At 42.4% G+C, this 13,630-nt stretch overlaps 1 protein-coding gene across 1 annotated transcript; it reads left to right on the top strand.

Moving 5' to 3' along the window:
* The first annotated feature begins 6,533 nt into the window (after positions 1–6,533).
* Positions 6,534–13,144, top strand: LOC115663073 (receptor-like serine/threonine-protein kinase SD1-8). The gene is made up of 7 exons (XM_030585125.2): positions 6,534–8,045; positions 11,019–11,189; positions 11,290–11,480; positions 11,574–11,784; positions 11,881–12,118; positions 12,204–12,354; positions 12,507–13,144. The coding sequence occupies exons 1-7, from the start codon at positions 6,752–6,754 to the stop codon at positions 12,813–12,815; spliced, it is 2,565 nt and encodes an 854-aa protein (XP_030440985.1). The 5' UTR covers positions 6,534–6,751; the 3' UTR covers positions 12,816–13,144.
* Positions 13,145–13,630: the final 486 nt, after the last annotated feature.

Here is a 13,630-nt window from a genome sequence, read left to right as displayed (position 1 = left end):
CTGTCCTAGAGTTCACTTTGTCGTAGTTGCTGTTGGGAAGAAATATTCGAGCAGTTATGAAGCTTCTGGGAAAGGCAAAAGACATATGATTGCATAAGGCATAATACGTTCTTCATCAACCGGTGCATCGACCCATCAAATCTCATGTGTCCATGGAAAATTGGTTGCAAACAACTCCGGTATCTTCATCCTCGATGAACATCTTCATCACCTTCACCTTGATTGAACACAACCAGTTTATTAAACAATATGCGAATCATTTTCTTTAAGAGATGATGACTAATTTCAGGAACGTTTTGTTTCCTACCAACGTCACTCTTACCGCTATTGAAGGCAGATGACATGAGATGGCTTGCATATTCTTGAACCCTAGCGCGGGTGCTGCTACATATTGCCAATTACATGATGTTTACTGCATATCCTGCTCTATAGTACCTAAACTTGAGGCTTTCATGGTTTTCTTTGGATCTTGGCTGGAGTAATGTCAGCCAGAAGCAAGGGAGGTTCAATAGGCAAATGGGTATGAAGTGGCTGGTTGATTCTTGACATACATATTAAGCATGAAAAGACATGCTTCCACGCTAATCTCTCACTAAAGGCTTGTGAAGTAAAGCAGATAAAGTATTCAGATTAGGAGATTTTCCATATTACCCATCTCATCGTCAACACAAGGACATAATTACATACGACCACGCACAACCATTGAGAAGTCCCCGCCAAGAAAGAAATACTTGCAAGCTCATTTACGGCGTTAACGTGGACAAAATCAATCACAACACCTAGAAACAGCGTACGAACTTCTGTGGTTTCCTAAGAGGTTTGTGTCATTTCTTGCCACGCGATCGGCCTAATCTGGCACAATAATTTCTACCCTATCATTGTAAGTTTATATGGATATAAGCGAAAATAGGAGATCTTCGAGAAACGAATGAGAATTATAACCCAAGATGATTAGGAGAATTGCCCATGTGAAGCATGAGAATGGTCAGTTCGAAATGGGAATTGCTATCTCTGGAAAAGGAAGGAGCCAAACAAAGCGCCCGAGATTACCGGTCGATAACAAACACCACTGGCTTGTGAAGACTCAAGCGCATAGGTCAGCACCACGTAAAGATTCAATCGACACCGGAATCACAAATTGATCACTTACGTGAAGACTCAATCGACCACTTGCCCCGCAATGTTCCATCGGCCTTTAGAAAAGGATGCTACTTGGCAACAAATCTTGTTAAGTAACCAAGAATGAGTGATCAAGCGCCTTGGTAGAGTCACGTGAAGACTCAATCGACACCGTGATCACAAATTGATCACTCACGCGAAGACTCAATCGACCACTTGCCCTACATTCCACTGGCCTTAAGTAAAGGATGCTATTTTGCAACAAATCTTGTTAATTAACCATGACTGAGTGGTCAAGTGCCCTAGTCAGGGCCACGTGAAGACTCAATCAACACCGTGATCACAAATTGATCACTCACGGGAAGAGTCAATCGACCACTCGCCCCACAATGTTCCATCGGCCTTTAGAAAAGGATGCTATTTCGCAACAAATCGTGTTAACTAACCATGACAGAGTGATCAAGAACCTTGGTAGCGCCACGTGAAGACTTAATCGACGACTTGCCCCACAATGTTCCATCTGCCTCGAAAAGAAGGATGCTATTTCGCGACAAGTGCCGTTAATAAACCGACGACGGAGTGGTCAAGCGCCTTAGGCAGTGCCATCATCCACTGATATTTGGACTGATAGAAACAATTTGTCCTGAGCTCGTGACCAAATATTACATTGGAAATCAAAACTTTCACGAGATAACGTGTGATGACCTAGGGGCAACAACTTTCACAATTTCTCATGATTTTTTTGCACGTGTTCGTGACTTTTACCTATTCAAAACTAGGGAAGTTCACTTTCGATCCCATAACTCTAGAAATACATAACTGACCCAGAAAAATTTCTTCGATCTATAATTGAATTCTCTACATTTCTAACTTGTGCAATTGAGTCTTTTTGTCAACGACCATCAGTTTTGCTAAAGTGACATAGCTGATGTCTGCAGAATTGCCAATTGAATTCTCTACATTAGCTCTCTCTCTCTCTCTCTCTCTCTCTCTCTCTCTTCTGTATTTTGCGACATGCATGTCACGACAATTTTTAACCACACTGATTGTGACAACATTCGTTAATGCGGTGACAAAAAAAGAACAAATTGGACACGTTAAGTAAGTTTGAAAAACTGTTTGTAAACGCCAAGCAAGTCAGAGGACTTGATTGTACATAAAGAAACAGATTTTTGTGGATGATGAAAATATCTTATGTTGATTAATTATTTCAAGCGATACAAACGATTATTTTTAAAAAAATATTTTTTTAATCATTCATTTTTCTTGAAACAAACGGAGCTTTCGCGAAAAGTGTGACGTTTCTAGAAAATATTTTTCAATTATCATTTTCCGATATTTGGCTGAAGCTTGAAAATGAACTAGAAAATATTGTTTGCCATTTAGTAGGGAAAATCTAAAAATTACCAAATATTCAAAATTTTAATTATTTTAATTATTGTTTTCTTTTCATTTTTTTTCTTTTCTTTCCTTTTCTTTTTCCTTCTTTCTCGGCCGATGGCCAGCCACAGGCGAGCTCTTCCCTTGCCTATGGCTGGTCGTTGGCCATCGCCGTGGCTGGCCACTCGCCAAGGGAGAAGGAAAAAGAAACGGAATGAAAAAATAAAAGAGAAAAAATAAAATTAATTAAAAATTCGAATTTTAAAAAATAATTAAGAATTTGAATTTTAAACATAATTAAAAAATACAAATTTCTTATTAAACATTTTTATAAAAACGAACATTTCATTAATTAAGGACCCAAAAACAAGTGTCAAGAACCTGCTCACGGCCTTTGTGGACCAGAGCTCGAGCATTGGGGACCGAGCACGGCCTTTATAGGCCCAGGCTCGGGTGCTAGGGAATCGGGTATGGGCATCAGGGGTTCAAGCCCAGCCTTGATGGACCTGGATATAGGTGCTAGGGCCCGGGCTCAGCCTCGATGGACCTGGGCCTGGCCGTCAGAAACTTGGTCTTGCAAGCCAAGATCCAGCAACCAACGCAAGGGTTTTCATTCCCAAGTATAGAGTTTAGGGTCCAAGCGCCGATACTTAGTCATATTTAGAAAGAGGAAATTATTTTCCTAGATTTAAGCATAGATTTTTCGTTAACTCATTTTCTTAAGCAAACCAAGCATTTTCCGTGAAATAAATGGAGTCTTAGAGTACTTTATTTTTCCCTCCTCCTCCTCCTGCCGACCTGTCTGGTGCATGTATGATCGACTAAGCCCACCCCCACCTTCGTCTCTTGTCATCATTGAGACAATTCCAGTCACCCTTGCCACGTTAGGGCATCATCCCTCTCGCCACGACTTTCTCTCTGTCTCTCACCTAATTGTGGTGAGAGGTCGCGAGCTCATATCTAAGGTCATCCGTCTTAAGCAACTGACAATCAACTTCCTAGGCCTAGTAGCAATGACCACTTCTAACAGTTCACATATTGATCAAATGTGAATATTGTAGTGATTCAGGTGAATCTAGACACTTGATTTTTCACTTGTTCACATGTCAACTATTTCAAACAAATAAGTTTCATAATTGAATTGGCTCCCTAAATTTACAGAATCCCAATCCCATAGATTTAATTGCCACGCCATGTCATATTTGCCGAATACCAAGAATTGCAACTCTCCATAGTGCAGGCATAAAAAGAAGAGATAATGACCCAAATAATTCCTGAATTTTTAATTTGTTCAATGTCGTCCCTGAACTTTAGCTTATATTCAATGTGGTCCTTGAACTTTTGGTACATGTTCAATGTAGTCCCTGAACTTAAATTAGTGGAAGGACTACATTGAATATTTTTATATAGTTCAAGGACTAAATTGAACATGTACTAAAAATTCATGAACGACATTGAACAAATTAAAGGTTCAGGGACCACATGGTACATTAGGTTAAAGTTCAGAAACCATATTGAACAAATTAAAAGTTCAAGAATCATATTGCATATTGGGTAAGTTTATGGACTGTTTATGTCATTTTTCTTAAAAAGAAATAAATGGGAATGTTGGTCCCTAAGAATAGGAAAGCAAAGTTAGGAGCATCTCTTGCCCTTAACGCAACGCTTGTCGTTTGAAGATGTCGAGAGGAGCTTTAACATCTTTTCTTTCTCCTCCCCAATTCTTGATTGGCTCTCGACAGGGGGAATTGCCATCAATTTGATTCGGCAGATAAAGATAAAGACGCATGACATTCTCAGCAACTTCCAAAAAGGATTATCGGTACATGGTTGGAATGATCAATGATGTCACCAACGTTTGGCAAATACACTAAGGCTGCGTTTGGTCGTCCGGATTTCTAAATAGGATAGGACTAGATAGGATAGGATAAGAAATCCTAGGATTTCTTCATATCCTATCCACTGTTTGGTGGACTACAGATTTAAAGTCGGATAGGATAAATTTTTTTTTTTTTTTTGCTATTCACGGGTCCGGAGGAGTCGGTGAAGGAAAAAAAGCCGAGAAATTTTTTTGGTGAAAGCGCACAAGGTGTGGGGATGAAGATGACGGCGAGTGGAGCGTAGGGTTTACGGAAAAATAGACATTAGAAATCCTATCCGGTGCTATCCCACCCCCCCGGATTTTTTATCCAGCTATATCCTCTTCATATCCGACCTTATCCTATCATGGACCACCACCAAACACAGGATAGGATAAAATATATCCTATCCTGGCTTTTATCCGGTCGACCAAACGCAGCCTAAGAATTCAACCTAGATGGATGTTATCCAAAAAAAAAAAAAAACCTAGATGGATGCTTTATTATAACTTACATATTTTAAATTAAGGGCACAATTAGATCAGTTGGATTAACTAAGAAAGAATATTATCTGAAACGAGGCATTGAAGAAACCACATGGAAGGCGACAACAGTAAAGGAAACAAGCCGATGTTTGTTGATTAGGCACACAAAATAAGAATATACCGGGGCCTAATCCTGAATTGATCGTCTTTCTTCCTATCATACCGACTCTTCGGCGTGACGATAATTCGTATATAATATGGAAAAAAAAAATCACATGACATGCTAACATGATTATAAAGCTCGGCCTTGTCTATATGGACCGAGCCCCCGAAAAGAGTGCCTCGACAAACCACACAAGGTGGCGACCTTTTGGGAGTGCCTGTTTGCTCATATATCACCAACCGGACCTTTCCCATCCGACGTCAAACTTGAGATGTTACAGTGAGTACGTTTTTGTTTTTTGGTCGAAAAAGTGACTACGTTAACCAGTTCAAATGTATAATCTTTTTATATGGATGAACAACATTAATTAACGAAATGACTCGGACATAAGTATTGTCTAAAATAGTGGGTACTTTTCTATTCTTGAAGGTTCTGCTGGTGGCGTCCATCCATGACTTTTATCGTTCAACATTCTTCTATAATCATAAGAAAAGAAAAAGGTGGTGCTTGTAATTTGTTCTTGTGATTGGGTCTCGGTCATGCTTTTCTATCGAAGAACAAAATGACCGGTGAGTCACGAACGCGAAGTAGGCCCAGACAGAGACCTGCTTATTCCACATTGACTCCGTCACCAGAAGCTGCAGAACAACCCAAGAGCGATGGACATTGATATTGCTGTTCGAAACGACTTATACATCAGCATCTAAGCTCGTCAAGCTCGTGCCGGTTTCATAAATACGAAACCCTAGTTTTCATGAAAGCTACTTGCAGAGCGACGGCTCACGTAAATTACAGTCCTTATCAGATTGGCCTCCTTGTTTTTACACATGCGGTCCTTGTAATCAAGTCAGCAACCTAATTTGCCGATGTCGCCGTTGTCAGATTGCATAAGCAAGAATCACGGGAGCAATGTGGCGCCAAAGGAATCTTTTCATGTCGAGTGAGAACGAAAGCATGCAAAGATGTCAAACTTATCTGATATCTCGCTATATTCTTGATGGAAAATTGAATCTTCTGCATAGAGAGACAAAGTAGGTGACAAACATGAGAGCGCCATCCGCTAATACTTCTATGTGTCCTTGTATTTTCTTGTGTCGACATTTGGCTCTGCTCGGCGTGGGGCAACTTTGAATCGGTCCATCGGTCGCTTGTGTAAAATTGTAACTCCTGGTGTCTATTAATACGCACTAATTCAAGTTTAAAATAGTCGATTGCGATTTCTGATGTAATGGACAAAAGCAAAGCTATATAGTTCATGCATATGTGTTTGTAGAAAATGCATATTTTTTCCTTTTTCTTTTTAGGTGGGCGAGTGCTAGGGTAGTTTCCTCATTTGAATCTTTTCATAATTTTGTAAGAGGAAGGAAAAAAGAAAGTGTGCTAAAAATATTCGTGACAAAGAGGAGTTAGGTGACCTTCCCAATTTGACCTAGGAAAACACCTTGGAAAAAGCCCAGCTAAGGCCCAAGGCTTTACGTGATTCAAACCTTTGAAACACGTTGTCTTATAAAATTTGTGGACATTATGTTGTTCTTTAAAGGCTTCTAGCTTATTAAATGCAAGAATCAGAGATCGGACAAACGAGGGTGTTGGGGTCAAACCATCTGTCATTTCCCCTCCTCTTCCGTATCAAACCACACCAGATGTCTTGAACATGAAGGCAAGAACAGAACACCGCAGATGCTTCAGAGAGAGAGAGAGAAAGAGAGACATCCTCGAAATCGCCACAACCCCGTTAGTGGAGAATGAGTGGAGTCGCAGCTCTCCATTCCTGCTTCGCTTTACTCGTAATCATCACCTTCTTCGCCACTAGCACCACCTCCTCGGACACCATCTCTGCAAACCAATCGATCAGCGGCGACGGGACCCTCGTCTCTGCAAATGATGTCTTCGAGCTCGGGTTCTTCACGCCAGACGGCACCAACTACTACGTGGGCATATGGTACAAGAACATCTCGGACAGGACATACGTCTGGGTGGCCAACAGGGGCACCCCGCTCACGAACTTGTCGTCATCCGCGTTCAAGATTGGGGACAAGGGCAACAACGTGGTCGTTCTTAACCAGGCAACCAACATCGTCCTCTGGTCAGCGAATCAAACCGAGGCCAATTCGAGCCCAGTGAACCCTGTTGCTCAGCTCCTGGGCAATGGCAATCTTGTCGTCAGAGAAGAGGGTGACGAGAGCAGCAACAACTACTTGTGGCAGAGCTTCGATTTTCCCACAGACACCCTCTTGCCCGACATGAAGCTAGGGTGGGACTTCAGCCAGGGCCTTGACCGGTTCTTGAATTCTTGGAAGAGCCTACAAGACCCGTCCCCGGGGGATTTCTCTTTCAAGCTCGATTTCCATGGATACCCGGAAGCTTTTCTCTGGGACAACGGCACGAAGTTATACCGGAGCGGCCCGTGGAACGGGATCCGGTTCAGCGGCGTCCCGGAGATGGTGTCCACGAGCGACATCGACTTCACTTTCATCTCCAATCAACAACAGGTGTACTACTCCTACGAGGTGAACAACCCCAGCATAATCTCGAGACTGACCGTGAACTCAACAGGGTATCTTCAGAGGTTCACTTGGGTCGAGGACAGCCAGTCCTGGAGCTTGTTCTGGTATGCCCCGAAAGACCAGTGCGACAATATCGGCGAGTGTGGCCCTTACGGGATCTGCGACACCAACGGCTCGCCGGTCTGCAACTGCACAGTGGGGTTCAGTCCCAAGAACCCACAGGCGTGGAACTTGAGGGAAGGCTCAGATGGGTGCGTGAGGGACAAAAAATTGGACTGCTCGACCGATGGGTTCTTGCCATTGAAGGGGATGAAGCTGCCCGAGAGCAGCAACACGCTGGTGGACATGGAGATGAGCCTCCAGGATTGCCAAAAGGGCTGCGCCAAGAATTGCTCCTGCACCGGCTACTCGAGCGCGAACATCAGCAACGGCGAGGCGGGCTGCGTGATGTGGTTTGACGATCTGTTGGACATGAGGCACTACATAGATGGCGGGCAAGATTTCTACGTCAAGCTGTCTGCTGCCGACATTGGTAAGTCCTTGGTGCTCCTTCAATCTCTCTCATATTTGATTGTTTGATCCTGCATCAACTGTGAATTCACCGATCTAAGGGATAGATGCCAAGGCCTAGGGGGTGTCATGCTTGTTAGGGAATTAAATTGGAAAAGCTCATAGGGAAAACGGCTTAAGCGAGGTTTAAACCGGGCGAAATCATCTCAACACGAAGTTCGATAGCGAAACACAGAACCCACTAATCTCGAGTTCGATTCGAAATTCAAATAAAACCAAAACTCTTAGCCTCTCCATTAAATTCGAAAACCGTGCCTCGCCATCTTCATAGTTCACAGCTCACGTTTTATCTATTCATTTCAATTTCTTCTTCTTCTTCTTTCTTTTTTTGAAAATTTGAAAATGATGGAGAGTTTAGGGGGAGTCCTAGAAGACCAAATATGCCCCCAAATTTTTTTTGTTGGGGGAAAATGGGAACGGCCCTCCCTCTTAATGATTGTGCAGCGACCAGCCGGTGCAAAAAACATCAAAATTGACAGAAGGACAACCTGGGGGAGGCCGCGAAGGAGCGGTGGTGGGGGGATTCATCCGAAGTGGTTCCCACCTTCGTAAAAGTGGGTTGGTGTGGGGTTGTGTCTTCTTTCACACACACACACACACGCTGAGAGCTCTACCTTATTGTGTGGCGCACGTGCTTCGGACCACATGCGCCACATGGGCTGGGCCCCACGTTGGCCCCCACGACGTTCCGACAACGCACCAAGTCATCATCATATAAAACTCATTATTCTTTTTTTAAAATTTATAAAGCTCTGTTCATTATGTAGTATAGGTTAGTAACTTAATATGCCTGCCCGATTGATATAGGGTTTTTCTCACGTCCACTTGCACGGTTTGCACATATTCGTGAGTGATGATTGGTGGGAAATGTTGAGTCAGTCTCTTAGCACATGGTATTTGCTTGTGTCTAGGAGTCGAGGGTACGATTAGATTTTTTATAATCTACCAGATGTCAACCATTTCTACCTACCTGATTTTGATTTGCATCTTACCTTATTTGCTTTTTTTAGTACATCTCATGTCATCGAAGATGAAATTATTGTTTTTTTTTTTTTTTGCGTATAGGAAAGAGTTGATTCTGAGTAAGTAGACAATGCGAGGTAGGATAGTTTTGAGCTGGATTGTCTGTGGTACATTATTGTACCGCACAACCGAAGGGGCGACCGGCAATAGTTGGTTGTCCCGCATTCCTTTTATAGTCTAGGCGAGTAAGGTATATTGTGCAACGTTTTTGGCCTAATGTACGACCAAATGTCGTGCCATCCTAAAGTAGCAAAACTAAAGTACAACAATTTTCTCTTAAGGATGACATACCGTCGTAAGATTGTGCATAAAAATATTGCAATTCACCAAAGTATCATTGAACATCCTATCATTTAATATAAAAAAATTATAGTCCAAAGCTTTGCACCTTGACATGAAAACTATATGCATAATATAAAATTTTTCTATTTATGCCGGTACATCATCGTCTTCTTAATAATGTTGTAAATGTTAAAAAAGAAGCCATACAACAACTTTAGCTTGAAAATGACATAACGTCTTACAGTCATACTGAAAAAAATTCTTTATTTACGGTGATACGATATAAAGTAGTACGCAATTACATACCATTGTACTATAACAAAAATTGCATACAACTTTTATCTTGAAATTCTACAACTTTGTAATAGCCACGGGAGTGTTGCCGCTACCCCCTCAGTGAGGGCAAGTAGGCCCTTACGGATGCGGTGGTATCACCAATGTCGCCATCGCCGAGTAAGGGTGGGCTGGCACCAGTCGTCGCTCGGTGGCGGGGTAACCATAGTGCCACCACCTGCACAGGCGAGGGTCGGCCATCCCGTGGCCCCCTCGACACGTGGATCCGTGCTCTTTGGAAATGCCGAGGTCGGCCGACGCGTATACCGTGAGCTGACGTAAGCGCAACGCCCGTGATGGTTAATTCCGTTGGTCCCCCATCACCATAGCTTAGGGTACTCCTTGAATGGTTGCGGTGATTGCAAAATGGCATAATTAAAGAGTTGATTAAATGATGGGGGGTGGGCCCTGCGAGTAGATACCCCTCGATCTCTCCAATCTATCTAACCCCTCAACGCCTTGAGCCGACACTGTTGACTTCCAAGCTTCAGAATTCTTTCTTTTCTTTCTCTGGGGGCCTGTCCATTTCACTCTCTGCTGCCTTCAAAGCAATTCTGCAATAGTCAATCATGGAGTCTTTAGTTAGAATTTGCTCGGGCGGGGTAATACTAGGGGCCCGTTTGGTTTTGGGAACTTTTTCAAAGAAACCCAAGTCAAATTCGGTGCCTTGAGAAGGGCCTAAATCTTGGAACTATTAAGATAAAGCGCTTGATCTACTTTTTGGTAGGAGGGGTTAGCTTTACATCAGATCAGATCCCTGTTGATCATGCTGGGTCCGTCTTGTTGATGATTAGAATAAAGACTAAATTTGTTTGTTTTAGTTATGTCTTTTGGGATAAGATGGACGGATTTATTTAATCGGAGAAATGAGATGACGAAGTTCGCGACATGTTTCTTATGGCTAAGGTTCGAGGAGTTTCCCGGTTCTCCATTTGCGAAAGTAATTGAGGTCGTGGCGCTCTAGGATTGAAAAAGTGGCTGGTTATCGAGAATTCACTTGTGAACAAAGTAAAAATCGAGGAAATTACAAATACCCTTTTCAAAGTCAGGTAATTGGACATTGAATTCCTAACAGTAACATGGCTATTGTTTGGTTAAGTTCTACTTGTCTAGTTCAGTCCGGTCGTGATTATGCAAGCTTTTGCTAGATGATGAGAAAAGGAGTAAATTTTACCATACCAATTATGAGTATATGTATGTGATTTCCAGTTTAACAGGTTTGAGGAGCTCCCTTTACTAATTTATATCGAATATAAGGTCCAATTCCTAATGTTCCAAAATTCTTTTGATGTATTAGCGGCTTACGGCGGACTGTTCGCTCAAAAGAGTTCGAGCAACAGACTGGGAACATTATCAATAGTGGGCATTGCCGCTGGTGGTGGCGTTCTGTTACTAGCACTCGGTGCCTTCCTCATGTGGAAGAGGAAGCCTTTGGTGATTTCCCGTGCAAGAAACACCGAACCAAGAGGTAGTTCTAGTGTCTTACTTACCGATAACATGTACTAAATGAATCGGCATGCAGTAGGAAATACTATTTTGATATGATGACTGCTTCTTCGCGAGACCAGGAGCTCTTGAGAGAAGCCAAGATTTTCTGTTAAATGAAGTAGTCTTCTCCAGTAAGAGAGACTATTCGAGGGAAAACAAGCCCGAGGATCTAGAGTTACCATTGTTCGATTTCAACGCGATTGCTTTGGCAACCAAGAACTTCTGCGACGAGAACAAGCTTGGGCAAGGCGGTTTCGGCTGTGTTTACAAGGTGAGTGCTCCATTTCGAATAGACGAATGTGGCCAGAAAAATGTCAATGGAGGAAGCATCTTGAGAGCTCCATTTGTTTCCTTTGTGCTTCAGTGTAGGATTGAAGAAGGCCCAGTAGTAGCGGTTAAAAGGCTCTCGAAGAATTCCGGGCAAGGAACGGAAGAATTCAAAAATGAGGTTCGATTGATTGCTCGGCTTCAACACCGAAATCTTGTGCGACTTATCGGCTGCTGCGTCGAGCTGGATGAGAAGATCCTAATTTACGAATACATGGAGCATAAGAGTCTGGATTCTGTTCTATTCAGTAAGTTCCTGGAATTACCCTTTTTTCTCATATTATCAAAATGGATTGGAAATGTTCGAGTTTCTGTTTCAGGATCATCACCCTAAGTCTCTGCAGGTAAAACCAAGAGCTCCATGTTAAATTGGGAGCGGCGGTTTAACATCATCTGTGGGATCGCTCGAGGTCTTCTTTATCTTCACCAGGACTCCAGGTTTAGAATCATACATAGGGATCTCAAAGCGAGCAACATCTTGCTCGATGGGGAGTTGAACCCCAAAATCTCAGACTTTGGCATGGCCAGGATTTTTGGCAGAGATCAGATCGAGGCGAATACGAGGAGAGTCGTTGGCACGTAGTAAGTACCATGGAACATTGTTTTCACGAGTTCCAGGATCATATTTCTGAAATTGCACTAATTCTATTTTGCCTAAACCCCGCAGTGGGTACATGGCCCCGGAATATGCCATGGACGGACTATTTTCAGAGAAGTCCGATGTGTTCAGCTTTGGCGTGTTGGTCTTGGAGATTGTAAGTGGTAAAAAAAACCGGGGATTCTATTATGCGGACAGCGAACTGAACCTTCTTGGACATGTAAGTATGGAGAGATGCTCATCCATCGAAACATGAATAGTTATCTGAAGCAGAAACTTTATATATATGCCATCTGATTTGACATTGCTAGTGAAGTGTTTTGATTTTGTCCCATAGCCACATGTCAGTGAACGTTGTCTTGTTAATTGCAGGCATGTAAGTTGTGGAAAGAAGGGAAGGGTTTGGAGCTACTGGATTCAGCGGTGGGAGATGCATACTCGATGAATGAAGTATTGAAATGCATTCAGGTCGGCCTTTTGTGCGTCCAAGAGCATGCGGAGGACAGGCTGGCCATGTCGTCTGTGGTCTTGATGCTGAGCAGCGAAAACCCAACAATGCCACACCCTAAAAATCCCGGCTTTTGCTTGGGAAGGCCTGTAGAGACGGATTCATCGTCAAGCAAGCATGACGAGACATGCACTGTGAACCAAGTTACAGTCACAATGCTTGATGCCAGATAGAGATTGTTGTCATGCCCTGATCCAATTTATTTGTACATCTGAAACTCCAAAGATTTCTGTTCATATATATGTATTCTTAGTCCTTCCTTCTGCTCAATTCTTTTATTTAGTTTCTTTTGATTTTCGAAATTTTCTTTTGTATTTGTTATTGTGGAGAGAGGAGAGGGGGGTTTGTCAATTTTGGTCCAGACATGAAGAAAAAGTCTTTGACATTGACACACTACAACTCAAACGGTTCAGTGACTAGCAATGTGATGAAGTTCACAGAAAACAGAAACATTGTTGCAATTGCAACTGCAATTCAATGCTGCAGTGATCGGTTTTGCTCTTTGCCGATCGTGATTTCTTGACCGGCTCAGACCAATTTCCTGTCAATTTTTTGTAAAACAAAGAAATGGTTGTTGCACAGAAGCAGACATAAGTATAGAGCAAGGATCATCGTCTTCAATGGTAGTAACAGACCGTTAAGACTAGGTTGTTGATGATTCAATTAACTTCACCGTCTTCATGTTTCAGTCAGCGTGAGAAGTGAGAACTATTCTCCATGGTAAATCAAGGCACAGAACAGCAGCAAAGCCTCGGTTTATATGTCGCCCAAACAATGTACCTTGTGAAACCGAAACATCGAGCTTCATTTGAATAAACACAGCGACTGCGCATTACTTATGTCCAATTACTTTTGAAGCAGTTCAGAATAGAAAGAAGGCAAAATGACAATATATATCTCAACCTTTCAAAGATTTTTTTGATTTGATCTGACCTTTCAATGCTGTAAAACAGAAGAATTCAATGTTTGGAATTTATTTCAAATCTAC

This window comes from Syzygium oleosum, unplaced genomic scaffold, assembly GCF_021117445.2.
Source record: "Syzygium oleosum isolate NSW1041296 unplaced genomic scaffold, Sole_v2.1 Sole_v2.18, whole genome shotgun sequence".
Classification (NCBI taxonomy): Eukaryota; Viridiplantae; Streptophyta; class Magnoliopsida; order Myrtales; family Myrtaceae; genus Syzygium; species Syzygium oleosum.
The sequence above is the reverse complement of the archived record's forward strand: the minus strand, read 5'-3'. Positions and strand labels throughout refer to the sequence as shown.

What these genes read in the sequence shown, in the direction of transcription:
- LOC115663073 (XM_030585125.2), top strand. Translation starts at nt 6,752, where the DNA reads ATGAGTGGAGTCGCAGCTCTCCATTCCTGCTTCGCTTTACTCGTAATC. An exon ending in GCTGTCTGCTGCCGACATTG is followed by an intron (nt 8,046 to 11,018) that starts GTAAGTCCTTGG and finishes TTGATGTATTAG; the next exon opens with CGGCTTACGGCGGACTGTTC. An exon ending in GTTTCGGCTGTGTTTACAAG is followed by an intron (nt 11,481 to 11,573) that starts GTGAGTGCTCCA and finishes TTTGTGCTTCAG; the next exon opens with TGTAGGATTGAAGAAGGCCC.